Source organism: Kwoniella pini, chromosome 1 (assembly GCF_000512605.2).
Source record: "Kwoniella pini CBS 10737 chromosome 1, complete sequence".
Taxonomy (NCBI): domain Eukaryota; kingdom Fungi; phylum Basidiomycota; class Tremellomycetes; order Tremellales; family Cryptococcaceae; genus Kwoniella; species Kwoniella pini.
In genome coordinates this window covers 1,842,462-1,869,243 of record NC_091716.1, presented here as the reverse complement: position 1 = coordinate 1,869,243, position 26,782 = coordinate 1,842,462, and the positions used below count along the sequence as shown (strand labels likewise).

The 26,782-nt window shown below is 40.8% G+C and overlaps 10 protein-coding genes and 1 non-coding gene across 11 annotated transcripts; 5 read left to right on the top strand and 6 right to left on the bottom strand.

Annotated features, from left to right (window-relative positions):
* Positions 1-16: 16 nt before the first annotated feature.
* I206_100716 (haloacid dehalogenase, type II) lies at positions 17-1,387 on the bottom strand (the record flags this gene model as incomplete). The annotated part of the gene is made up of 8 exons (XM_019152391.1): positions 17-161; positions 272-395; positions 468-526; positions 596-731; positions 812-867; positions 954-1,096; positions 1,277-1,301; positions 1,368-1,387. 8 exons carry the CDS (start codon positions 1,385-1,387, stop codon positions 17-19), a joined length of 708 nt encoding a protein of 235 aa, XP_019014529.1.
* A 590-nt stretch (positions 1,388-1,977) lies between these two features.
* On the bottom strand, positions 1,978-7,495 carry I206_100715 (uncharacterized protein; the record flags this gene model as incomplete). Its single annotated transcript, XM_070202259.1, has 7 exons — positions 1,978-2,176; positions 2,253-2,527; positions 2,588-3,445; positions 3,507-3,632; positions 3,707-3,817; positions 3,877-5,139; positions 5,195-7,495. The coding sequence occupies 7 exons, from the start codon at positions 7,493-7,495 to the stop codon at positions 1,978-1,980; spliced, it is 5,133 nt and encodes a 1,710-aa protein (XP_070058360.1).
* Positions 7,496-8,332: 837 nt separating this feature from the next.
* On the bottom strand, positions 8,333-9,513 carry I206_100714 (uncharacterized protein; the record flags this gene model as incomplete). The annotated part of the gene is made up of 5 exons (XM_019152393.2): positions 8,333-8,414; positions 8,493-8,505; positions 8,550-9,121; positions 9,205-9,252; positions 9,449-9,513. The coding sequence occupies 5 exons, from the start codon at positions 9,511-9,513 to the stop codon at positions 8,333-8,335; spliced, it is 780 nt and encodes a 259-aa protein (XP_019014531.2).
* A 318-nt stretch (positions 9,514-9,831) lies between these two features.
* On the top strand, positions 9,832-11,864 carry I206_100713 (uncharacterized protein; the record flags this gene model as incomplete). Its single annotated transcript, XM_019152394.1, has 11 exons — positions 9,832-9,855; positions 10,079-10,160; positions 10,246-10,300; positions 10,353-10,417; positions 10,484-10,566; positions 10,623-10,683; positions 10,761-11,013; positions 11,124-11,241; positions 11,307-11,675; positions 11,731-11,769; positions 11,835-11,864. The coding sequence occupies 11 exons, from the start codon at positions 9,832-9,834 to the stop codon at positions 11,862-11,864; spliced, it is 1,179 nt and encodes a 392-aa protein (XP_019014532.1).
* Positions 11,865-12,862: 998 nt separating this feature from the next.
* Positions 12,863-14,587, top strand: I206_100712 (pyridoxal biosynthesis protein; the record flags this gene model as incomplete). The annotated part of the gene is made up of 10 exons (XM_019152395.1): positions 12,863-13,038; positions 13,115-13,191; positions 13,264-13,310; positions 13,373-13,495; positions 13,589-13,713; positions 13,855-14,049; positions 14,126-14,193; positions 14,265-14,285; positions 14,345-14,468; positions 14,536-14,587. The coding sequence occupies 10 exons, from the start codon at positions 12,863-12,865 to the stop codon at positions 14,585-14,587; spliced, it is 1,008 nt and encodes a 335-aa protein (XP_019014533.1).
* Positions 14,588-14,815: 228 nt separating this feature from the next.
* I206_100711 (uncharacterized protein) lies at positions 14,816-16,195 on the bottom strand (the record flags this gene model as incomplete). Its single annotated transcript, XM_070202258.1, has 10 exons — positions 14,816-14,911; positions 14,992-15,007; positions 15,093-15,249; positions 15,339-15,404; positions 15,480-15,511; positions 15,589-15,654; positions 15,732-15,768; positions 15,831-15,899; positions 15,956-16,016; positions 16,097-16,195. The coding sequence occupies 10 exons, from the start codon at positions 16,193-16,195 to the stop codon at positions 14,816-14,818; spliced, it is 699 nt and encodes a 232-aa protein (XP_070058359.1).
* Positions 16,196-16,787: 592 nt separating this feature from the next.
* Positions 16,788-16,902, top strand: I206_100710. The gene has a single exon (XR_002021923.2). It is a non-coding gene; the product is annotated as a 5S ribosomal RNA (ribosomal RNA).
* Positions 16,903-17,447: 545 nt separating this feature from the next.
* On the top strand, positions 17,448-19,536 carry I206_100709 (uncharacterized protein; the record flags this gene model as incomplete). The annotated part of the gene is made up of 7 exons (XM_019152397.2): positions 17,448-17,475; positions 17,569-17,619; positions 17,678-17,758; positions 17,836-18,129; positions 18,198-18,589; positions 18,653-18,797; positions 18,860-19,536. 7 exons carry the CDS (start codon positions 17,448-17,450, stop codon positions 19,534-19,536), a joined length of 1,668 nt encoding a protein of 555 aa, XP_019014535.2.
* Positions 19,537-19,737: 201 nt separating this feature from the next.
* I206_100708 (uncharacterized protein) lies at positions 19,738-21,128 on the bottom strand (the record flags this gene model as incomplete). The annotated part of the gene is made up of 8 exons (XM_019152398.1): positions 19,738-19,780; positions 19,846-19,924; positions 20,002-20,214; positions 20,296-20,339; positions 20,421-20,475; positions 20,537-20,738; positions 20,831-20,982; positions 21,086-21,128. The coding sequence occupies 8 exons, from the start codon at positions 21,126-21,128 to the stop codon at positions 19,738-19,740; spliced, it is 831 nt and encodes a 276-aa protein (XP_019014536.1).
* Positions 21,129-21,438: 310 nt separating this feature from the next.
* Positions 21,439-23,277, bottom strand: I206_100707 (uncharacterized protein; the record flags this gene model as incomplete). The annotated part of the gene is made up of 10 exons (XM_019152399.1): positions 21,439-21,500; positions 21,562-21,622; positions 21,675-21,915; positions 21,974-22,067; positions 22,130-22,376; positions 22,439-22,543; positions 22,617-22,701; positions 22,774-22,981; positions 23,034-23,103; positions 23,173-23,277. The coding sequence occupies 10 exons, from the start codon at positions 23,275-23,277 to the stop codon at positions 21,439-21,441; spliced, it is 1,278 nt and encodes a 425-aa protein (XP_019014537.1).
* Positions 23,278-24,154: 877 nt separating this feature from the next.
* Positions 24,155-26,578, top strand: I206_100706 (uncharacterized protein; the record flags this gene model as incomplete). Its single annotated transcript, XM_070202257.1, has 15 exons — positions 24,155-24,351; positions 24,422-24,470; positions 24,524-24,543; positions 24,615-24,626; positions 24,695-24,779; positions 24,831-25,002; positions 25,063-25,113; positions 25,177-25,201; positions 25,263-25,284; positions 25,340-25,433; positions 25,501-25,828; positions 25,886-26,042; positions 26,099-26,180; positions 26,249-26,264; positions 26,329-26,578. 15 exons carry the CDS (start codon positions 24,155-24,157, stop codon positions 26,576-26,578), a joined length of 1,560 nt encoding a protein of 519 aa, XP_070058358.1.
* Positions 26,579-26,782: the final 204 nt, after the last annotated feature.

Sequence of the window (26,782 nt, the reverse complement as noted above, 5' to 3'; positions counted from 1 at the left end):
TGCCATCTTTTCAAATTTACGATTTATCCTTGATAATAGCATTAGCGAATTCTTCCATACTTTGAAATTGATAATCCGGTTTAACATCTTTATAAGCTTCTACACCCATATGAGCTTTAGCTCTATCTATCCAAGCTGATTTAAGGTTTTTCTTATGTCCACTATAATTACCAACATAACATCATCAGCTCAATTTAAACTTTAATCATATCAAAGCATATCAAATATTAAAATCAATGCTAAGACAGTCCATGTCAAATGAATGACTCACGGTTGAATATCATGATACTTTGAATTAGCTACAATTAGTATATCTTCTTTCTCCAATCCGAAATCTTTTTTGATATTTTCAATTGCATAATCGAAATTTTTCAAAGAAGGTTTATAAGATCCGACTAAACATATTGATTAGCTTCTAATTTCATTTTTGTTATTTGACTTAATTTGTAGATTTAATTTTTACTCACTCTTCTCAGCTGTGTAAATAGCATCAAAAGAGTATCCATCTTCTAATCTCTTTCTTGATCTATCAAGAATCTCCTTATCAGTTGAATCAATGATAGAAGGAATTCATTCGAGTGAAATTTAATCATACCCTTCAAAACTCTCATTATCAACATTTGATAAAATGACTAATTTTAATCCTGCATCTGACAATTTTTTTAATGATTTTGATGAATCTGAAAAAGCAGGCCAAGAAGGAATTGATTTTCCAAATGATTTTGCTTGAACTAAAACGATTTGATCAAAATAAAATCAAATTGATTCGTCATTTTCGGAGATAATCAAATCAAACGCAAAAGAAATTCACCTTCATCAAAATTCAAATTTAGTTTCTTAGCTGTTTCAGAGTAAACTTTTGTCAATCTAGAAAAAAAAAACCCTATCATAAGCTTGATATATATATATATATATATATACATATATATTCATTGAACTAAAAAGTCACTGACACTTCAGAATATAATAAAGTAGGATCATCATCTTGAATTTTATTTTCAATAGGACCAACAATTTCAAATAATTTAGTTCTATCAGGTGAAGTAGGTTGATCAAGTAAATGTTTAAAATTATTTATCATTCCAGTTTCCCAATCCTAAATTTTATTCGTTTTATATTAGCTTAACCCAATTTAAAACGACTGTATAAACGATATTTATAATTTACGATAAGAGTCTAAATTGGTTAATATTCAATTCAAATTCACATTTATCAGTCATTCAGTTCACTAATCTTAAACCATAATTCACACTGATTTATACGAAAATAAACTCACACCATAACAATCAAAGAGCAATACTCTGAAAGTAGCGAAATGATTCATCAATACTCGCATAATTATCTGTTATAGCAGAATCTCAACTCACTTGAAAGGGGCTAAAGACATTTTATTACGATTTTCTTGTGTATTTCGAGATTAAAGACGCAAGGTGTAGTCTAGAAGATAAGATCGTTGTATTATATATCTATGTACTAGTACTAGGTACTTGCATGGACGATACAACAAGCATCAGTATCACAGTTATACTTCCTTGATATGTTTAATCTTACCCCGGACTGGTCTTCTCCTTTCTATCGCATATTCCCGGTAAATCATCTCATTAAGCGTCGGTTATTCATTGATATGATCCAGTCTTTTGCCCGCGGCGCACTCGGGCTAAATCGATAACTTTGTTTACGTTTCTAAATTACATCTATACACCAAAAGGGGAAAACTTTGCATGTATAATCATCAGATAGGATCGTTCGTTATCGTATATACACATTTTAAAATATACCACAACCAATAAATAACCAGTGTATTTTCCAGATTCAATTATTAATCGATATATGAAATTGTCCATATTTCAACAAGAAAAAATTACTATATACAAAATACAGAAAATAGAAAGAGGAAGAAAACAAAAATCAATGACTTCATGAGATGAGTCAACATTGTTTCAGCTTGTAGAGTCGAATTCATTCAAGGACACCTCTCTACCTTGTCTTACTTGGTCCACTTAGAGGCATTGAGACAGGTCTTCCAGAAGAAGAAGCTTGTCTCTTAGCTTCTTTAGCTAAAGATGAACTTGATGGTGTTCTCTTAGCGATTTTTTCTTTTTGTCTTGTAGATAAAAGTTCTGCCCATAAAGGATTAGTAGGTATTTTACCAATAAGTCCATTTAAAGTATCCATCCTATTTATTTTCAATTGTCAAATTAGCATTCATATTCTTACCAATCACACCATCTTATAACGCTAAGAGGACTCACCAAACTTCTTTAGATTTATCATTATCAGCCGCAAAGCTTATTCCTTCACCATCTTTAAACTCAACCATGAAACTTCTAGGTCTCGTACTTAAACCTTCATCTGATGATCTAGGTCTCATAGTCAATTTTGATTTCGGTGTACCGTCCGCCGAAGCGTTCAAATCAATTACAGCAATTGCTTGTCGAAGATCAATTTTGGTTACTTCTTTTTTGGTAACTTCGTTAATTGCTACAAGATTTCCTCCGATAAGCTTGAATAATCGTCTTTTGGGCATCTGCATCGCACCACTATCGTCAGCGATCTAACAAGTTGTAACAATTCACCCATAACTCACTGTACAATCCCCTCCTTCCTGTGTTAGAACACCCTCATGATATTCATGTTCGTGCCATGCGTGATGTCTCATACCTCTCAGTGCTTCATCAATACATTGAGGTAGTTCGTCTCCCTTCAATCCAGGTATAGGAGGTAATCTGAAAATCTGAAGAGTGATCTTAGCTAATTGTTTTCTAGTCGTTCCATTCGATGACGCGGTACTTGAAGTCATTGGGGTAGAAGGTACATCTCGAGCTCTATCAGGTTCACCTTTAAACATAGCGAACATTGGATACCTAATTTCCAATACTCGCGATTCGCAATTCTTGGCAATTGGTTTGAAAGCTATATGAGTTTTGGCTATTGTCGATCCGCTTGACGAAGATAGGTATTTAATTATATTATCTGGTTTCACAACGGAAGTATTCGGAGGAGTAGGCAAGGGAGTAGTAGATCTTGGATCTTTGGAAGCCTTGGGTTTACGAGGAGAAGCAAATAATGACCTGAATCCTCCCTTTTGAGCTTGTGAAGAGGGAGTTACAGGTCGTGCTAAAGAAGTTGGTACTTCAGGTTTTTGATGTATCATCTTGATGATATGAGGATCTCTTCGGATATCTAAACTCAGCGAGAATTCGAAATTTGGGTGTTCCACCAATGAAAATTCTTGATTAACCTTGGCACCTTCACCTAAAACAGAGTATGGTGTCCTTATGTAATCTATACCATTATCAAGAGTGATGCAGAAGTAAGTCGTTTGATCGGGTACGGGAATCTGTAACCCTTCTATACCTAACACCTTGACAAAGATGGTACCGGAAGCTTTACCAGAGGTTGACTCTCTAGCTCGCATAGCTCGAATCTCAGCGGCATGCTCGTTCTGTTTTGACTATTTTCAGCCTGACAGTCTTTGAAAACGAAAGTGGACAGGGCCAACTCACCATATCCGAAGGCCTTCTGAGCTGTTTCCAAGCTTTACCTGAATCGATATCTCCCGCTTTGTTATGACGCACTTTATCATGATACGATGCTCGGACTACAGCTTTCTCTCGCACTTTGTATCCCCTCTAAGTTTTCCGACGCAGCTGATCAGCTTGATTTTCAGATGCTTGAGGGATGGTGTTAAGAGGCTACAACTCACGTCTATCTGTGTGATCTCTTCTCTGAAGGCATCAAGTATAGATTGTTGATCACTGTCTATACCTAACGTTAAACGAGGGTTACCCTTTGCAGTCCTCCTAAACTGTTTAGCCTATATCAATGATTCGTCAGCTGACTTGCGTAGTGTTAAATGGGATGGCTGTAACTCACCTGTTCAGCTTCTTTATCCACATCACCCATACTCAAACTCCTCCTACTCCTTCTACTTCCCGTACTGACCCCACTGACATCTCGTTCCTTCTCTCGTCTCCTAGCATTGATAGCTTCTTCACGGGCTTTCATACCCTCTCCTGAAGCAGGTGCAGTGGATTTGCTTCGTTGATTCGATTGGACATCCGCTGGAGGAAGAAGGGCGTCTTGTTTATTTGGATTTGGGTATGGGTTTCGAAGGATACTTATTGGTCTAGCGGAAGTCTGCGGTTGAGGTGGCATTTCAGCTGCGATACTACCACTCATCTCTCTTTTTAACACTGCCCCTTCAGCGGGGGAAGGGAGGGAAGAGGTGAGTTTATCTAAAGCAGATTTAGGTTCATCCAGGATACCATCTTTCTCATTTTGTTTGAGTACTTCATGCGCAGATTGAGTTTGAGATCTAGGTCTCATTGTCGGTCTAGACTCGCTGACTCTTCCAAGGGCATTATCGGTAGTATGAGCTTTCTGCATTTTTGGAGCCAAGTCTTGCGCCGATGAAGGAGGAGACGAACTTGAAGAAGCTAAAGCTGGTGACTCGGCTGGCGGAGGAGGAAGCTCTTTATCTACACTAGACGTCCTTCTTTGTTGTAATCCATCAGCAAAAGACACGGGTAATGATTTGGCCAAATCACCCGCACTAGCTGGTCTTCTCGATAAACTGCCTTCAGCAATTCGTTGATTGATGGTCTCCCTGATCATTTCTCTTGATATCCTCTGTCGAACTTTCGTAGTGGTCGAATCTTGAGCCTTTGTTGTTGTTGTCGAAGTACCTCCGAAGTCATTTTTCAGTGATCCGGTAGAAGCGGACGCAGGTAAGTTATTCGAACCGCTAGAAGCTGGTACGGCAGATTTCGAGATCTCTCGTGCCCCAGGTGCTGAGGCTGCTTTCTTCAAATCATCTGAATTTGATGCCTTGATGGGACTGACCGGATTCGACTTGATGGTAGCTGTCCTTTTCAGCTCATCGGAATCAGTCCGTTGTAGATGAATTTCCTCGAAATGGAAATTCAGGTCTGGCAATTTATGAGGACTTTCTTTCCGTTCGGTCAATGCTTCCCTAATGGCCGGGGGTGGAGTGAGTGGTCGCTCAGGTTCGTTAGATGAAGTTGATAAGCCATCAATCGAAGGCTGCTTTTCGAATGTAGCGGGAGCAGTGTTGAAAAAAGGAGAAGTAGCTCCAATGAACGGTAATGAGAACCCGCCAATGTCGAATTTGCTTGTCTGCCCAATGAGGTTCATCAGCCAAGTCTACCGTTGGATCGAGCAGTGTACTCACTCGTTTTTCAGTTACGCTGAGCTTGTCATTGGTATCCAACAATTGCTCATTCTTATTGGGACTGGTAACTGGACTAGGAATATCCACGGGCATTGGAGCAGGAGCCGGAATCTTAGGCAATCTTCTCTTGGTCCCTTCCTCGCTCTCCTGACTGGCATTTCGTGTAATTTGCGGAGCAGGGTTATGTGAAACTTCACCTTGTGAGTGTTCGCCGAAAGCTTCTTCTGGTTCCTCTTGCGCATAATTTCTGGTCAGACCTTGACTTATAGCAGGAGATCTAGGCATGCCAAGGCCCAAACTTTGAGTCGCTAGCATTCTTCTAGCTTGAAGACGCTCAACATGACTGGTCCTTCCCAGCGGGATTCCATCTTCTTCCCTTTCTTCATGACGGATGGGTAACACCTGGGTAGCTGTTTGAATGGTGATAAACGGATCTGGCATGGCTCCGACTTGATGTGCGTGAGGTGCCGAAGCCGAAGCGAAAGGATCGTTATACTCCGGGTAATGCACAGGGGATTGTGGGATAGCCAAAGACGGTTGAGCAGCGTTAGCGTTGAGTAGCATGCTGTGATCGACATCTCGTGGCAATGGCGGTTGTTCAACTAGCGCAATTTTAGCTGGTGACAAAGAATGAGCTATCGCAGCTCTTTCAGCATGATGAGTTCTGCCGTAGGGTATGCCTTCCGAATCAGTCTCGCCGAACATCCCACCTGCGAACAGAGGTGTGGCATGTACGGATCCCCCCAGAGAGGGCGTAGCTAGGAATGGAGGTTCCGAGTCGTTGTCAACAGGTTCGAGGGGAAGTTCAAAGGCGCTTTGATCTTCGAACGCCGGTGTATCCATTGTCGGCGGCGAGAATAACCCTTCTTCGATGAGTGTGTCCATGAAATTCGCAGTAGTCGAATCTTCGGGCATCGTGCCATCATTCTCTTCTGTGAGGATCGGCGAAGCACTGGCTGCTACCGCTTGCATATGTCGATCAATGGCATGGGTATCCGAAAGAAGTTCCTCAAGGGAGCTATCTCTAGGAAGGCTCATGTTGATTCCTTCGTCCGCCCATCCATCTTCATCTTCATCATCGTGTTGCCGAACTTCGAAGCTTCCATCCATGCTAGGCTCAGCACTAATCGTTTCAAACTCCTTGACATCTGGTACACTCTGGAAAGTTACTGTCTTTCTAGTTGGTGATTCCAATCCGACAGACAAATCTCTAGGTCCTCTAAGTCTTCTTGAAGGGGTCATGGCTGATTTATGCGGTGTTGGTGTTGGTGTAGCATCAATCGAAGGAATGGACAAAGATTTGCTGAGAGGTGATGGACCAGCTGACGTGTTACTGGTTGTGAGTAACGGCTGAGGAACGGATCTAGGAGGAGAGGGTGTGGGTGAATTACTCGACCTGGCACCTACGCCGAGGGAGGCTGAAGGTGAAGCTCTTCGTTGTTGCTGTTGTTTGCTCGCCGACAATCTTCTTGGGGAAGGGGAAGAGAAAACATCGTCTCGTTCCACTGGAATAGTCTTAGGACTAGGTCCAATATCGAGAATAGAAGTTGATTCGTTTGCTTTTGAGCTTGAAGTACTTGATAATCCACCAGACGGGACTCGCTTGAAGGGTGATTTGGTAACTAAAGTACCTTTTGCCAAGTCTTTGAATCCCATACTTGATCTTGGAACTCTTTTAGAGGATCTGACATCTGGAGATTCATTTTCCTTCGATCCAGATACTTTCCTCTCAGATGACGTCTTTCTTTCTACAACAGGAAATGCGACTTTGCCCTTCTCAGTTGATACCCTTCTTTGACCAATAACTGCATTTCCACTTCCGCTTCCACTTCCACTAGATGATCTGCTTGTTGACCTCTTGGAAGGTGAAATACCAATACCAAGACCTATAGCAGCTTTTGAGGTGACATTTACTCCCTTTGCTGGGGAAGGGGTTTCGCCTAATGCTCTGGTAGATCTTTTCTCATGTATCACTTTTTCCCCTCCGGTATCTAAAGTGAATCCTGCAGCTTGAGCGCCTTGAACAGTAGTAGGTGATTTGAATGGACTATTTGAGACAAGCGAATTTTTCGAAACATGTTTGAAGGATGATGATGATCGTCTTGGAGCGTTTGGATCAGGCGATAAAGAAGGTTTGAGAGGAGATTGATTGATCGAATCTCGCTTGTTAATCTGTAAAGGTGACCAACCTTTTGCGGATGAGTTGATGATCGAGTGTCGAGCAACATCGGATGCCGAGATTGGTGATGAATGAGGTGCCAAACGAAGTCGGCTTGATGGCGATGCAGTCGAGCCTGACATGTTGGGGGTTCTAGAGGAAGGGGTTCGATCAAATGTTTCAATATGAGCATCCCTTGTCTATTGACTGGGAAGACCTGCCATTGTATTTTTTTCAAATGACAACTTTACTCACAGTAATTCCAGTATATCAGTGGGTAAAAGAATATCAAATCATCCAACCTTTTATCTTCCTTCTTTGTTTACTTCTTCTTCAGCGCCTTTGCGCTATTATCGTATGCTTGTCGTATGATTTGTCGATATTTCGATGTGTGTCGAGAATATATAGGAATGTTGATATATAGTCGGGTGGCAAAGTTGTTGATGAGACTCTGGTAAGTGGTCTATCGATTGCTATGTAAACTTGATCATTATCAAAGAGGAAGCAGAAATGATTTATCACTATGGGTTGTTTACATTTTATTTCTTTTGTAACATGTTGAAAGCCATTCGCGTGTCAAATGTGTAATTTACCCTGAAAATCAAAACCACCGCTCAGGCCTTACAGTCGGAATTATCAATAAATACGTCAATGTGGCATATCTTATGACAAGGAACCAAACAAACAATTCTTACTCCTAGCATCAGTCAGCGAGATACACACTTTGGTATATCACTTATGATACAGATGGAGTGTGAGATTGTTGTTTTAAAGATTGTGCGTCATTTGGGCTGATTCTGACGAAGTCAAGCTCTGATGTCATGATACGCAGAGTATGAAAACATAGTGCAGCCAACTACCACTTCGAGATGAAGTCTGGACCAGTCAGTACCCTGAACATAGGGTAACAGATTACTTTCACAACGTATGTATGTTAGTGAGATTGCAGATCAAACGTATTCTGCCTGGTATATACAGTATCATATCTTCTTGAAAGCAACTGTACAAACTGTTGTACCGGATTTACCTCCAAACGAGAAAGAAGGATGAGGTACGCTTGAGCTGCGTATAGAGGTAGAATGATCAGCATCGCTACCATGTCATAATAAACTTTTAGTTAGCTGATGTGCAAAGACTTACTGGAATTCTAAACCTAGTAAACCGTTATTCATCAGCTTTCAAATACAATTCATTGACAGAAAATCTTCTTACCTAATCCTTCTTTCGTATATCTACTCTTAATTTCTTCTTCCGTAAAATTACAACTAGTAATTAAGAAATACCCTCCTTGCTTTATCAACTTAGATATACGTTCAGGATATAATTGACTAGATAATTTTCCATCATCTTCTAAATCATCATCTTCTGTATTTTTAATTTTTTCTTGACTTAAACAAAGTGCATCATATGTACCTTTATCCATCACCAAATCCCAATTTTCACCTTTAAAATCTTTTCTTAATAAATCTTCTGTACGCCAATCACATTTTACTTCATTTAAAATTTCTTCATCTTCATCTATTTCATCTTTTATATTTTCTCTTCTTGATTTTTCTATTGAAGAAGCTAAAATTGTAGCAGAATCACAATAATCTATACCTGTTAAATGAAATTTTTGTGCAAAAGGTGGATCTCCTGTTGATGTTAAAAATGATAATAGTAATGTACCATTTCCACTACCACATTCTAATATTCTTATTCGTTCATCAGTTTGAGGAAGATTCTTTTGAGCCCATTTACGCATTTTTGATACGGATGATTCGCCGAACCTGATCCCCATGATTGAGATAAGTCATTAGATCAGTATATCAAACCGTTTGTTTTCCAATCTAATCAAATTATTATGACCTACCATACTTCTCCCTCATCTCCTACGTCCTTGAATACCCTCACCTCTCGTCTGAAGATCAGATGAATCAGGTCAGCTCTTTCCTATGTAAGCCAGATTAACTATGACGAAGGGTCGATAACAATTTAGAGATGGGATTTATAAGCTCGAAGAATGGGACGTTGACCTCCTGGAGCTGCATCACACTCTGGAGTATATTTGAAAGGACGCATGTCGTTTGAAGGAGATGAAAGCTTCACCGACTCACTCGTACACTTCATCCCAATGACCCTTCGTTCCAAGTTTACTAGGCGGTAATTCTTCCTCTGCCATATCTTTTGGTTTTTCTAAAAGTATAAGATCTTTGTATTGTTCGTAGAAATGTGCTACAACACCGTTTCAATACAAGAATAATCCAGAGGAAGTTTTGAAAAATCCATCTCATCAACAAGATGGGATATAGCCGTTGGGGTCTCCACTTTCCTACCACGTGATCCAATAATCTTATGCGTCACGCTCGAGCGGCAACAACAAGTGTCAATATGGCGTGTTGAATGACAGAGTATTCAGATGATAGTCCATACTTAGCTATTCGCATTCTATCGATTATACTTATTTCAACTTGCTACAACAACAGCTTGATCGAGTAAGATGAACCCTTTACTGGCTTTACAAGTGAGTTCATATCTCCTCAATTCAGATCAATTCACGAAGACAGTATTCTCAACAAAAGAATATCCAATTGCCACCCGTCAATATCACGTCTCTCTTCCTCTTTCTCGCTGTTCTACAAATTCCTATCAATATATCTTCAGCGCTGTAACCAGTCTACTCTCTTTGACTTACTCAATTGGTCAAACCTCCAGTGCATGCTGATTTGCGTGTGAATCCTGCATAGAGTCAATATGCCGCCGTGCGAGATTATATGTCTCCGGTGTTGAAAGAAAGTAAATTTAAAGAACATGGCAGGATCACTCCTGGTGCGTCCCATGTCCCATATCCTACCTGTATCAGCGAACTCAAAGAAGAGCATAATGAAGCTGATTTGGGTGTTGTACACTTTAGAGGAGTTCATAGCTGCTGGTGACTTTCTGGCATACAAATTCCCTGTATGGCAATGGTGCGTTCAGCTTGTCTTGTGCTGAGGTTTTAAAGCTGAATTATCGCGACAGGGAACAAGGAACTATTCAACGTGATTTTTTACCCAAAGAGAAACAGTATTTGATCTGCAGAAATGGTACGCTGCTATTCAGCTTAGATTAGCAGAAGCTCTTCGAGCTGATGGTAGTGATTTGATGAACAGTTCCCTCTCTTCGTAGGGCTGCTGCACTAGATTATACAGATCAAGATGAGGATGCTGAGAAATTGATGAGCTTCATGGACGAGGTGAGCTGCTCAGCACTGAATTCCAAATCATCAGCTCATTCTTGGTCCATGCTCAGGCCGATGATGATAAGCCACAAGGCGATGATGACGATTGGGTAGCAACGCATGTTGGACGAGGTGAGCTATATCTGTATTGCTTGGGCATCTCGTCTTCTCCTTCCGACTCTATACTGAATCACATATGTTCGTCTCAGCTCCTCAAGCTTCGGCTAAAGATATAGACGAGATCCCTGATATCTCAGACTCCCCCTCTATGGCACCTGCCAAAGATGATCCTCCTACTTCCTCGATGGCGGGACTGAAGCTCGATGAGAAAGAGGGACCACTAGAAGTTGAAGAGATCCCTGACATAGATGATATACCTGACATGGAGATGATAGATGAAGCCGAGGGTTTGGAGGATGACATTGTGGACGAAGCTGCCGTTAGAATTGTACATCCTTCTGAGTGAGTCAAATACCAAATACCCCCCTTTGTCGGGCAACAGAGCATCTGCAAAAAAAACCCTTATGCTCTTCCGGTATAGCTTTGATAGCTGATTTTTACTTATCATACAGAGCTGCTATACAATCTACTGCCAAGCAGAACTTACTTCAAGTCAGGACGTACGACATCTTCTTAGCATATGATAAACGTTATTCGACGCCCAGATTGTGGTTAAGAGGGTGGGACGAAGTGAGTTCAGAATTCTCATGATTGTTGTCACGAGCATTCATAACTTATCATTCTATATTTGATAGAACAAAGGTCCTTTGACCGCTGCACAAGTCTTCCAAGATGTCCCTTCAGATCACGCTTTTAAGACAGTGACGATGGAAGCTTTCCCTCACTCTGGCGAACAAATGGCATCAGTTCACCCATGTAAACATGCGAGCGTGATGAAGAAATTTATTGATCGTATGGAGGCTACTCAGGCTGAACGAGAGGGTTCATCAACTGGTGGAGAAGCTACGAAAGCTGAGAAGAAGAAATGGGGTTTGGGCGGTATGGTCAGGCGTGTTACTGGTACTGGGCAATCCTCGAAAGATGAAAAGGACAAGAGAGGGGAGATTGTGGAAGGTGAAGAAGAAAGAGAGAAAGGTGTTCAAGTTGACATGTATCATGTTATTGTGAGTAGGCTTTTCGTGCGTATAAGGGTTCGGAAGCTGATGCAATTTATGCCAGTTCCTGAAACTTATGAGTTCGATCTTACCTTCAATTGAGGTGAGTCCATTAAATGAGATTCAAAACACGCGGTATGGTAATTGACATACTTGTTTGCAAAATAGATCGACAGTACTACTTCTACAGCGCTCTAGACGGTTGACGATATCTTGTGTGATTTCGAGCTCAAAAATAATACCGTATTGTATATAACAGTGTCAACATAACCGTGTACATAGAGAAATAATGTACCGTTATACCTGCCAGTCATCACAAGACTCATGGGCCTGATAAATTCATCTTGCACGATTTATTCGCTTTAGCATTGATTGGCGATTTGCATATCTTAAGACCCGGTCCTTGTCATGTACCTTTTATACACCATATGGCTGAATCTTCTTATATATATATAAGCGAGCCGATTCGAAAACTAAGGATACGACAATGAAGACTTGCTTGATCGTCGATGTATCGATTCAATACAACTTTACACCTTTGTTGATCGTGAACTCTTTAAATGTCAATGTATGTTTATGAACCAGACGACAAATTTCGATGGCCAGCGATAGCGGGGCAAAAAGTCAGGAAAGAGAGATCTGAATTTTTCGCCTTGGCGAAAATACTCATAAAATACCCTGCAGGATTTTCACATGTCATAATATGATGCATAGTTTCTTGACAATCGTATAAAAAACAAGATGGACTTACGATTACGTTTTGAGCGAGATTCGTAAATAATGGTATATTCTTGATGAATTGGAGTTGGGCGATTATTACAGAATAATGCGAATGTTGGAAATTGAATTAATAACATTATTTAAATCGCTCAAATTATTTCCAAACTGAATTACGAGTATGATCTTATGATCAGGATGTAGGATTAAGTTATTTTGACGGATGCAATTTGAGATATAAAGTCGCCTAGTTTTATCTCTCGTTATCCCGGCAATTATAATCGTTTTAGATCTCGTAAATCCTCTTTTGAGTCGAAAAAAAGTAGTACCAAGACAATATTGAATATTTCATTATTTTATCAATTGCATCGCCGATTCAGAAAGAAACAAGATATAACAATCTTCTTCGTACATAAAAAAATAATACATCTGTAATTAAATTATTCATATCAATATCAAAAGATTAACCTAAATTAAAAATGTCATCTGAGCCAACTATTGTACCTTCTTCAGCAGTTAATTTGAATGGAGGAACACCTTCACAAGGTGGAACTTCAACTCCACTTTTAGGTAGTAGAGGTGGACCAACTGGTAGTGTTGGTGCAGGTGGAAGTTTTGGTGTTAAATCTGGTTTAGCACAAATGTTAAAAGGAGGGTGAGTTTATTCAATTCCAATAAAAATAAAATAAAAGTAATTTTGTATGATTTACTTGATTTTCACGTGATGATAGTGTTATTATGGATGTTATGAATGTTGAACAAGCTAAAATCGCTGAAGAAGCTGGTGCTTGTGCTGTTATGGCTTTAGGTGAGTCTTTTAATTTTAATCTCTTATGAGGAAATTATCCTTGATTTACCGCTAATCATAATCACCCAACAGAAAGAATTCCAGCGAATATCAGACGAGATGGTGGTGTCGCTAGAATGGTAAGCGTTCTTTCTCACTTCCCAGACCCTAGTCATGACTGACTAACAATCTATGCTCTCAGTCTGACCCAGGAATGATCAAGGAAATCATCGAAGCAGTTTCCATTCCAGTGATGGCAAAAGTTAGAATCGGTCATTTCGTTGAAGCTCAAATCTTACAAGCTGTTGGAGTAGATTACATTGATGTGAGTCGGATCTTTTCTTTTTTCGTAATGCCTCAAGAGGCCATTCTCTCCCTTGTGGTCAGCTGATAGACTCATGTATCTTGACGAACATAGGAATCCGAAGTTCTCACCATGGCAGATGATCAACATCACATCGGTAAACATGCTTTCAAAGTTCCTTTCGTATGTGGTTGTAAAAACCTCGGTGAAGCTCTTCGAAGAATCTCTGAGGGTGCTGCGTGAGTGTCTTACCCTTGGCATTATCATCCCACAATTTTCATCTCTGCGCAATTCGCATTCGCCCTGTTCAAGCCTCCATTCTGCACCGGTCGTTCATCAGCGTCTCGAAGTAAGCTGACATTCTGCTTATCATTCCATAGTATGATTCGAACGAAGGGTGAAGCTGGTACTGGAGATGTTGTAGAAGCTGTCAAGCACCAGAGAGCTGTCATGGCAGATATCAGAAAGGCAGCCGCCATGTCAGATGAGGAATTATATGCTTTCGCAAAAGATCTCTCTGCTCCTTACCATTTATTGAAGGAAACCGCCAGGCTGAAGAGATTACCAGTTGTCTCGTGAGTCCATTTCACCATCAGATCAAATCTTCGATCTTGCATACAATGGCTGACCGTTTGACACCCTGTCGTATAGCTTCGCTGCTGGTGGGGTTGCTACTCCTGCTGATGCTGCTATGATGATGCAATTGGGATGTGATGGTGGTAAGTAACTACATCATGCGTGTCCGTCCCGCTCTTGTAACTCATGCTGATTCTGCCGATTCGCCTTGTAGTCTTTGTCGGTTCTGGTATCTGTGAGTTCAGGATATCTCAAAACACTTGAGGTAACTGACAGAATCTTCAAAAACTTTAGTCCTTTCCGGTGATCCCGCCAAACGAGCTCGGGCCATCGTACAAGCTGTAACACACTACAACAACCCTACTGTTCTCGCTGAGGTATCTACCGACCTCGGAGACGCTATGGTCGGTATCAGTGTGTAAGTACAATTTACATTAACCTGTAAACTTAGCATCGTGCTGATAAAATCGTTACGAACTATCTAGTGCCGGAGAGAAGGAGATCAAAGGTGGAAGAATGGCCGGTAAAGGCAACTAAATTTAATCCTGCTTGCCAGCAAAATACATCAAAATTATACTGTATATGATTTAACTCATAGAATGATCATCAAAATATCAGAAATATGCAAATGCAATTGTGTGTAAAGTGTAGCTTAAGAAGTTATCAAGCGGCGTCTTAATATTGACACTGTATATGGATCATGACAAGTTCATCGATTTGGGGTTTCTAGGTTACTGAATTACAGATCAGATTGGATTTATTTACTTATGCACTCTCCTTCTTCTTCTTCTCCTTGGCAGCAGCTTCAGCAGCAGCTAATTCATCTTTATATTCTTTCATTTTCATTCCATGAAGGATATACTTATAATCATATCATTGGAAAAGGATTAGCTAATATTACAATTGTCAAAAAGACGTTTCAAAAAAAAAGTAATACTCACGAAAAGAGCTATAATGCTGTTATAAAATCATGAAAAAATTGAATAAGTTTTATTATGTTAATATATATAAAAATGATTGGATGATTAAAAGTTTTACTTACGTGAAAGGAATGGAAATTGCTAAACATAAAGTTGCGTATAAACAAAATAATGGAGTATCTAATTGAGGTTGATCTTGTTTTGGATATAATCCAGTATAAGTTTGTGAACCTGTTGCAACTACTATAAAGATTTTCAAAAAAGCACTAGCAACTAGAACTATCACCCAAAAAAACAAAAACCCCCAAAGGGATTTAGTAATTCTCTTGATTGATTAATTTATACTTTTGAAATGAAAATTCACTTACAGAAAAATTCAATATCGATAAATTTTTGTTCTGGTGAATAATAAAGTCCATTCGTCCACATTGATTCTTTCAACAATGCAAATTCATAATTAGCCAAAGAAAGCTTTGAAAATGAGATGAATTTAAAAATAATGAATTTACCTAGAATTCGTCGACAAAATGGAATTCTCCAACTGGATATAAGAGAGAAATACAATCAACATTGATACCCACTTTGCATTGAGTTGCAATGTATGATTCAATTACTTACAACAAATCAGCGCAAATTGCTATTAGGATGAACATCCACATAGCTACATCGAAAGCTGCTGCGAAACTATTGCGTAAATCATCAGTTTAAATTAATAGTAAAGTTATTTACGATTTAGTACAAAATTGCAATTGAAAACCCACACGGGACCACCAAGATGTTTCGGTATATTCGTATTAGCTATTTGAGGATTATCAACAAGTCAGATAATTATTTCCGTACTCCTTAAATCCGATACTCACCAACATAACGTGCATTTGGATCACCATCAATTCGATCATATACTCTTTGATCGTTCCCAAGGTATTGATCTAAATTTGTTTACGAATTAGTCTCCTTGATGTTTCAATGTTCGTATCAAGCTCACCCATTTTCTCAGTATAGCATTTGGTATTTTCAATAAAAATTATAATCCAAACTATTAGATTCTGTCAAAAGTTCAGCATATGAATACTTTATACCACTTATACAGATAAAGAAACTGATGAATGAGTGAAATAAGACTTACCATGATTAAACAACCTACAGCAACGATGTATACCCAGCCTTTACATATCCATAACCAGATCTTAGGCCACATGCCCCGACCGACGAACGATGTTGCCATGTTGGAAACGGATATCAAGTAATTGAAGTTGTGGATTCAAGGTGGTCACTAGATTGATCTGATCAAGATGTGGAGTGATGTATGAGTAGATGGTGTTCTCGAGAGGTTGTGAGATTGTTGTGATCGTAAAACGGAGAGTGTATGTGTATGGTGATTTGATCAGATATTCGCAGAAATTGATAAGATGGGGAATGGATTGTTCAATAGCAGAGAAACGATTCAACATCAACAACGTATATATATGACAGATCGTTTAGGCTTTTGATACACTGTAGCCCGCATATACATCCACAGCTCTGAAACGTCAATAACACTTCTTTTCTCATTGCCAAAGTGTGTCAGTATGATAGTATGAAAGGATCCACTTGACGCTTTGAGTTACACATTAACCTTTACTTGACATCGACTGTGAAAAGTTCTGTTTCATCTCATTCTGCGTCATGATACTCGGTGAACGGCTATCCATCACTGCGGTGAGCAGACGGGACCGGGTCCTATATGGATTCAGCACTGTGTCTTGAAATCGATAGCAAGTAAAATCCCACTGAGTGTACAAAGCTTTATATAGCGTCGGAAAGGCATAAATTTTATCTACGGCCATAGAATCCAGAAAGCACCGGGTCCCGTCTGCTCCCCGCAGTTAAGTTGGATATCGCTCGGTTAGTACCAAGGTGGGGGACCACTTGGGAATCCCGGGTGCTGTAGTTTTTGTACTTTTTTCGCTTCATCTCATCCATCATCTTTCAGTAATCAAGAAAACGTTAATCATCACTGTCAAAATGTCCTTTTTACATCTTCGAATGATTTACAAAGGACCCTGATGTAATGGCGGTCATCAACGATCAAAAAGTGTGTGTATGCATACACAAAGGAAGGGGATTGTGCGTCGACTGATCTGAGAGTCTGAGGTGTTTTGGATTATATCTCCGAATGTGGCATAATGAGATTTTGATATTTATTATTATTCGCACGTCGGGCATACTTTCCAACTTTTGTTCAGATCAACTTAGAATATAACATTCTCAATTAATCGTATTCATCATCATTCATCTACTTATCTTATCTTAGCTTTGCGTATACACAAGAGAAGAGAAGATATAGCACAAAATGGGTTAGTTTAAATCACCATTTGGATACCTTCTAATGCTGATCTTTTTCATTTTTCTACATTCTCTTCCTGCAACTTCGATCACTGCATTTCACCGGTATGATATTGATCATACTTACAGCACCCAAAAAGAAGGCTCAAAAAATGGCTTTGTCCGATTTTTTCAATGATAGTGAGTAGGCATGCGATGTTTATATGCATATCTCAGTAGATCAACCCAATGTCGGAGTATGAAAACTTGTTAATATGCCATCGTCATTCACAGGCGCTGCAGGAGGTGGATCATGGGCGGATGATATGGATTTCCCCTCTGCTCGTGAGTCGATATTCTTCCTTATTCTAAATTATCTTGACTTATGTCTTTTTTCGTCCAGCCGCTGCTCGAGCCGACACCGGACCTAAGAAGGGAGAACCCGGATATCTCGATTCTATGCCCGACCGAGCTGCCAGGACCTGTAAGTTTGGGTTATTACCCCCTCCCGGTGACTCAGCAAACATCAGATCATCGGACTGACACTACTGGAAAACCCAGCCACGAATTTCCCAGGAGCGCCTTCCCAACGAGAAGAGCTTCCCCTTCCTACCGTTCCACCTTTCACCGCTTTCGTTGGTAATCTTTCATACGAACCTGATCTCGAAGATGCTGTCAGAGACTTCTTCACCGATCTCAACCCTTTGAGTTATAGGATATTGAAAGATCAAGATGGAAAGTATAAAGGTTTCGGATACGTTGAGTTTCCAAGTCAAGATACATTGAAGGAGGCTCTAGGTAGAACAGGTGCACAATTGCAAGGGAGAACAATCAGAGTCAGCGTTGCCGATGCACGTAAGTTTGAGTTTATTCACCTAAGTAGCCTCTAGAGGCTGATCATTCTGATGATAATGATAATATAGCCACCAACCGAAGGGAACCCACTGCAGCGGAAGAATCTAGTCAATGGAGAAGAGCTACACCTTTGGCGGCCAGAGAAGCCCCTATCCCTGCTAGACGAACATCATCATTCGCTCCCTCAGAACCCGGACCTGACAGAGATTGGGGAGCTGCTAGAGGTGCCAGATTCACACCAGCTCCACCTGCCCCTGCCAACGATTTCAGAAGGGATAGCTCAGGTGCTGGTAGACTTAGAGAACCACCCACTCCCACCGCTGCGGATGAGGTAGATCAATGGAGAAGTAATAAGCCTTTGGCTGAAGCTAAGGCCGGGCCGAGGGATCTACCACCCCATACTAGAGGAGGGCCAGCATCTGGACAAAGTAGTCCAGGTCTCGCTGATACCGAGAACACCGTGAGCACCGATGCGTCCTGTCAATGCAATGCGGAGGCAGAGCTGACTGGTGGTATGGTCTAGTGGTCCCGTGGTACCAAAGTACGAACCCCTGCTGCCGAAGTCCCCCCTGCTAGATCGCCTGTCCAACCTGCCACCGAGGAGAGAGATTGGAGGTCCGCCAGAGGAACTCCAGCTACCAGTCAACCAGGAAGTGCCGATGGTGAAAGTAGGTCTAACACAGCACTGAATTGTTTGTCCATTCAGAATCTGACAATTATTTTTGCAAAGGCCCCAAACAACCTCCTGCCCCTCTCGAAAGAAGAAGACTTCAACTTGCTCCCCGATCAGTTCCCGCCACACCTTCTACCGCCTCTATCGAGTCCGAATCCCCTTCGAGCAAATCATCAATCTTTGGGAATGCCAAGCCAGTGGATTCTGCTGCTAGAGAAGCAATTGCTGATGCTAAATTAGCTCAAAAGGAGGAAGAGAGGAAAAAGGCCAGAGAAGTTGAAATCGCCAAGAAGAAGGAAGAGGACGAGAAAGCTAAAGCTTTCGCTGAAGAAAGGTTAAACTCTATCAAAGCAGCTCAACAAAAGGCTGAGGCACAAGTCTCCGGTAAACCTCAACCACCCCAACAGCAACGTCAAAATTCAGGTCAAGGGGGTCAAAGGCATCCACCTAAACAACAACAACATGCTCAATCCAAACCAGCCCACCCATCTAGAAAAGCTTCTACTGAGGCACCTAAAAAGGATGATGATGGTTTCGAATCGGTTTCGCACACCCGAAAAGGATCCCAAAATTCTCAACAACAACAATCAAATGCTTCTACAGTCCCGAAAAGAGATGCTACTACCCGTCCTGCATTCTCGTTCGCTGCGGCTGCAAGAGCCGAGGGAGGTTTCGTCGAAGGTGATGAAGATATAGAAGAAGCTGCCAAAGGTGTGGAGGAGGTAAAGATTTAGGCCTGGACACGTATTTAATCAGAGATCTTGATATACGCTATCAAGCATGAGAGAAGGATGCACATAATATATGATTCACTTTCATTGCTATTTTTATAACTTCTTACGCGCTTGCATACTCATCTACAATAGTTTCAACGCTGTATGTATAAATAAGGCCGTATACACCAGACGACGAAGCCCTATGTGACATTCCGACATCTAATTGAAGTACTTGGAAATGAAATCGACAGTATCCTTGGTTCTACATGAATAATCATAACTCAGCACACTAGTAGAACCCGGATGAGTGATTAATACTACACTCACACTTCTTCCTTCTGAGCCTTTTCTTTACCATTCTCCAAATCACCTCTAACTGAGAATCCATGGACTGCATCAGGGAATTCTGCGAACAATTTGTGATGATGTTAGTTTTGTTACCTTGAGTTCGATTTAGCCTATATTGTATGATTTAGAACTTACTTTTCACAGATAATTTATCACCCAAATTACCCTTAAGGATAGTTTCAACCTCATCTAATGCTTCATCAGTCATCATTGCATCTGCTGTACCCTTGTAAATTGCACATGGGACTTTAGTTATAGGTTTTACATCATCGTTGACGAGGAACGAAGGATGACAGGCAACTGCTACATCTACTCTAGCAGGTGAATCATCTTGAGCAAGTACGAGAGCTACAATACGACGATAGAATGAGTCAGCCGGTTTTTTATACAATATAAGGTGAAAAGAAGGAATACGGATTCAGGACTTACAGTATCTTCCTCCCCAGCAGAATCCAATAGTACCGGTTTTTCCACTACACAATAGAATTTATATCAGTATTGAGTCCTGCATTCGTACCCATAACCAAATACTTTGATGAAAGCTGAGAGCTCACGTTGAGGGATCAGCTCTGAGGGCTTGGAAGAATTTCTCGATAATTGGCTTAGAGACTTTGTAACAAAATATTCATCGGTATTTGATATCTCCGTTTTTTCTCCATGACCCACTTACCTGCCTCTCTATGCTTGGTAATCCATGGACCCAAAGCAGCAGCCATTTTAGCTGAATCAACAGCTTTAGAAGCTACAGTAGCTTCAGCTTGTACTCTAAGATTAGGTACAATTGCATTAAGCAAATTATGATCGATGGCATCTCCTTCAAAGAAATCAGGAAGTAAAACTTTCCATCCATTTCCAGCGTACTCATCTGCGACCTATAGGCCAAAGCACAGTCAATTTTCGATTGCGATATTTAAAGTCTCGAATTTGAGATTTTTAATTGATTTGTGAAGTAGGGATAACTCACAAGTTTGGTATTGACTAGATCTACACCGAAAATATCAGATATAAGAACTACTACATTTTGTTTTCCGCTTGTAGGTGGTTTAGGATTTGAAACGTATGTTCTAAGACCATGAATGATCTCGAACGAACCTAAAGGCGTCCCTTCATGGACATCTGCGATAATAATTGTTTTGGCAATTAGTGGATAAATTCTAACATATAATCGTTCCTCTACTGATAGATGGTAGAACCGATTCGTAGAATGGAGCTTACTTACGCCCAGTGATACAGCATGGAGATACAGTAGTTTGTTCAGACATTTTGGGTTCAATTCAAGTTCGTCACTTATTGATAGTTGTCAGAACACAAAAAGGTATTGATAAGTATCTCGCTGACACATTTGACTCCAACGTTGGCTTGACTATAAGAGCTACGATTCTTCTCTAGACAAATGTACTCGCTTGACGTCACTGTCAAACACCGGATGAAACACTTTCCCACGGTAGATCGACATCAACATAATTTCAGCCGTCAACACCGAATGATGCTCAGCTTAATTGCATGCATTCATTATATGCGTTCAAAACAAGAATACGAAAGGGCCCGTCCAGCAGCTTGGATTGCGCACTCCTACTTTCCTTGCTGAATCTTCAGCAGTTGGTTTGAGAATTCTACGAGATAATAGTCGGCGTCTGTATGTAAATTTCCAGGTTAGTCACCGCGCGATAGATATAATCAACAATCAAGACTTACAAACTAGTCCATGATCCATTAATCGTCTCACAGATTTAGGATTTCCAACTATGGTCGAGTGCTAAGAAACCAATCAGCAGAGTCCAGGGGTCCGTTTCAGTGATATCATTTACCGCGAGAAGGGTTTCCCATCCATCTTTACCAAAATCTGTTTCCCCATTTGCTTTAAGCGAGGCTTGAGGAGTTAAGCATTCTCGAATGGTATCTTGTATGAGTTTGACTGCTCGATTCAAATACCCCTCAGCAGCAGTTTTATCGGTGGGTTGAAGTAATTTGTAGAGCCACAGCATGCCTACAGCTGCGATGGTTCCAGCAGAAGCATCGTACGGACATGGCTTGGGTGCTCTGAAATCCCTACATAGTCACAGAATCAGCTTTGTTCCTTTGAAATAAATAAAGATTTAGGATTTACCATTCTGGAACACCGCTTGGACCGAGAAGGGATAAAAAGACATCCGTGAGTTTCCTAGCTGTATCTATGAAATCTCGTCTTCCTGTTCTTAGTGCTAAAAGAAACACGTCACATGAATTAGCCTTACAAATATTCCCGGAAAATGGCCTTACTGACCGCATTGCCCATAACCGTAAATAGCCCAAGCTTGACCCCTAGACCAAACACTTTCATCCGCATATCCTTGAGCAGTCCTCATTTGAATTGGCAAACCAGTTTTTTGATCAAAATTTGCTACATGGTAGGTGGTGAAATCTTTTCTGACGTGCGATATGAGTGATTTTTCAGCTTGATGAGTAGCTACTTTAGCATATCTTTCATCTCCCGTTAACTTTGTAGCTTCGTACAACAGGTCAAGGTTCATCTGTAGAATTCGTTTCGATAAGCTGTCATATCCCTGGATGATAATACAAGTCATAATCTCACCATATTATCTATTATAACTAAATAGTGCTGATCTTTCTTTTCCTCGGTGTAGTTATAACCATCTTCCACAAATGTCATTGAATCCCAACTTCTGATACATCCAGCCTATTATTAGACAGAGCTCATCAACTCGGCTATTTGATCGATCACAGATGTACCACTTGCTAGCAGGACTCACGTTTGGGTTATATCGATCCACTAAACTCTCGGCGGCATCTATGAGGACCTCCTTAGCTTCCTCATCTCCCGTCATAGCATAATCTCTGTATTCTTTGATTAGCATATCATGCGCTCGAGCGTGCTCAATGAGTCAGGTGTAAGTCAGCAACACTCACTTCCCATAGGAAAGCTGAAATCTGAATCCCTGATCATGATTCGGACTTGGTCTAGCTTGATATTTGAAATCCGCTTGCCAACGTCTAGCTAATCTGATCAAATCTTCTTTCGTGTAATGAGAATCGATCGAGGATGGGTCGAGATCAGCTCGTTCAGCAAGTAGCCAGAGTGTCCCGGGGAAGAAACCTTGTGTCCAGGCGGTCACATCTGTTATTGACTAATCAGCATCCAGGTCAGTCGAGTGATATCGCTTACTTACTCTTCGAGCAATGATAGTTATTTGGTCCACCAGGTTTTGTATATTCGGGCGTTCGTGACGGGGGAGGTCCCTAATGTGGCAATCAAATCAGCCCTTCGGGTCCTAATGAAAGTTTCCCTTCGAAGCAAATCAAACTTACATTGGGATCTGTATCGTATTTTTTAGCTACTCCTACAACTTTCACTGACAAGGCAGGATCATAAAGCTCCTTGACAGCTGATGTGAGATTGCTACCTGATGACATGTCGGCTTTATCAGTCGAATGTTGATTTCAGTGTCACTTCCTGCTATGAATTGAAGGTTGAAATAGTGATATGTCTTCGCTGTCAAAGAGTGAACTTCACCGCCAGAAAAACCATCATCAATCATATAACTCCTATTTGCCAAATACCGGTCCGAATCGGTCACATGCGATGGGCGGTAAAACTTTCTCCGTCCTTCGGGTTCGATGTAACAAGTTACTCGGACTTGGCGTCATATGTGACAAGAAAGATGTTACGAGTACAAGCTCAAAAGAAGAGATAGACAAGCTTCTCATGTTGTTTTTACTTGATCGGTCAGGACCGGCCCGTTGATCACATGACTTTGGATTTATGATTATCTTGCGTCATCTCCAAGGCCCCATGGAGTTAAGCTTTTCGATTACGCTAAAACTCGAATGCCATTTTTAATTTATCTAATTCCGCTTTTTCAGAACGAAAGATTCGGTGCGAGATTTCTCCGTATCCATCTTGCTCTTTGCGCTTCATGTTATTTCTCTTTGCAAGGTTGATAAGAGGGCAGCGGGGCAGAGGGGATTCCTCGAAGCGGGGTAAAATAAACATAGCGGGACTCTCACGCTAGTGAGAAATGATGTTGATGCCAAGCAAATCTTAATCCACGACCATTCAGATCTTGCTTGCTGAAAGATTGCCCCACTCTTCGACTTCGGGAGCGGCAATTTAGGTCAAGGAACTTCGAGCACTGAGCGAGGAAGGACGCCAATGCAATGTGACCTCCGGGCCGCCCATATCAACTGTGAATACCATATACATACCAGACTGATGAAGATAAATAGATATGAGTTCCTCATGTATTCTGTAATTCGCATTAACGCGTAAACATTCGAAGAAGTAGTCGAAATGTCAAAGAAAGAAGATATCATCCCTACCACAGAGCATCTCGAAGACTCTCATGATGCTTATCATGATGTGGACGCAATTAAAGCCGATAGAGATCGTCACGAAGTAGCAGATGATGAGGCTCGAAACTATGTTAACCCGGATCTAGTCATCACCGAAGAAGAAAGCAGAAAGATGAGAAGAAAGATCCATAAAAGGTAAACATTTTCGTTGCTGTCATATAAGGATAAGAGGAACTGGTTCTGAAACACTTCACATTCAATGCAGAGTATTACCCCTGATGTGTTTGGCATACATTACACAAGCTATGGATAAAGTGAGTCTGATACAGTAAGGTGAAAGATGATCTGACCGGATCTTATACGTTAGGGTACCCTCGGTCCAGCTTCGTAGGTTAATACGTCTCATAGAGCAAAGGGATGTACTAACAATTACCGACTGTGTGTTGCCATCATTCTAGGATCATGGGATGGTGAGTTTTGTAAATGCCCCGATCGGATCGGATTCTTCTTTTGGCTGAAAAACTGACGTCTACTTCAGGATACAAGATGTCAAAGCTGGTGGCAATGATTATGCTCTTACAAGTACCCTTTTATGGTGCGGAATTATCGTGGGCGAACCTATTGTGAGTATCGCCAAACATGTGGCTTTTCAAGGGCTTACAGGTAATACACAGGCAAACCAACTTGTCAGACGATTTCCTTTGGGAAAACTACTTGGCTCTGCGATGATAGTCTGGTCTGGTCTACTTATGGGTTTAACCTTTTCGTTGGCTATTCCACCAGTATTCGCAATCCGTTTCTTACTTGGTTTCTTCGAGAGTCTATTCGGTCCTGTATTGCTCTCTAGTAAGTACATGGAAAGATGCTTCCGACTGCCTATCTACGTTTGGCTCATCATGCCTATAGTCACTGTCCAGTGGTACCTAAAAGATGAGCAGCCCTTCGTCAGCTCAGTCTGTGAGTCAGTATGAAATTTCACTCCCATGTAGATTGCTAAGATCTTCCAATTCTTACTCACAGGGCAAAGTATGCTTGGAGCTTCTCAGTGAGCTTACTGAATTCATGCGTCATCTCAGTCAAATAACAAGCTGACCACGCTGACGTAGGGCTGTAATGTCACTTTTTGGAGTGAGAATAGATGACCGTTGTATAGAACTTTAACTTGACTGATTACCTTGTGTAGTACGCATTCTACCACTTGGCCAACAAACCAGGAGGACTTCATGGATGGCAATGGATGACGATGACTGTCTCTCTGTTCTCTTTCTGTTCCGCAAGTAAGTCTTCCTCTCAATCACAGAGTTCACATGGCGGATGCAGTTAACACCAGATATGTTATCGCAGTCATCACATTTACTATGCTTCCCGATAGTCCTACCCGTGCTAAATGGCTCACAGAAGAAGAAAAGTCAAGATATGTTGAAAGAGTAAGATCGAATAATCAAGGAATTAAGCACAAGGAGTTCAAAACTGCTCAAATCAAAGAAGCAATTCGAGATCCATACACTTATTTATTATTCCTTTTGGCTTTCTGCAATACTTTGGTAGTAGGAGGAATAAATACTTTCAACGCTATTTTGATCAACCAGGCTTTCGGTTTCAGTGTTCTTGATAGTCAACTATTATCAATTCCTCTAGGTGCAATGGTGGTACTCACGTATTTCCTCCAAGCGTAAGTCAAATTATCATGGTTATCCGAACAAATAAGTTGATAATGGCTTGAATCAAGCTTCCTTGTTACCAAGACCAAGCAGACTCTCTTGGTAATGATCTGCACTGTAATCCCAAATATCATTGGTACAATCCTCTTGATCACCATTGCTCCCAGTAACAAAACCAGAGGAGTCTTGATTTTTGCATTTTACCTCATGCAATTTTTCCAATCTGTAAGTGGCATACGGAATCAGCCGAGAATCATGAGTTCTTATATAATTCTACGCAGTGCAATCCTTCAATCTTCTTGATGTTATCAAGAAACTCTGCCGGACAAACTAAGAAATCTTTCACGTACGCTACGACCTATAGTGAGTTCAAAGCTTTCCGACCCTCATGGTATAGGTCAAAGGTTTTGGCTGACCAGTTTTTACTTCAGTCGCTTGGGCCGGAGGGTAAGTCGAATATGCACTATCAAATCATCATAAGAAATTCGCTGATATTATTGAACGCAAAAAGCAATGCGATTGCTAGTCAATTATTTCAACATCGTTGGGCTAAACGATATTTACCATCTCTGTATATTCATTTAGGATTATACGGAGCATTCATATCAGTTTGTTTAGTAACTCGAATTTTACTAGTTAGACGAAATCATAAAAAAATCGCAGCACAAACTACAGAAGATGGTACTGAGATTAATCGAAATGCAAGGGCTTTCGAAGATCTAACTGATATTGAAAATCCAGATTTCAGATATTCTATCTAATTGCATCGAAAGGCATTGGAAGAAAAACGGGATGTCTGGATCAAACATTTTACCTTCAACAGGTTATTCTTTACTTTTTGTATTTTTCGTTTTACTTGGGTCAAATGCCATCTGCTGACATAGGTGGCGTCTGGGAGGTATATATCTATGATGAACAATATTTCTGTAACAATCTCACACACGAAGTGTGGGCCACGATGAGAC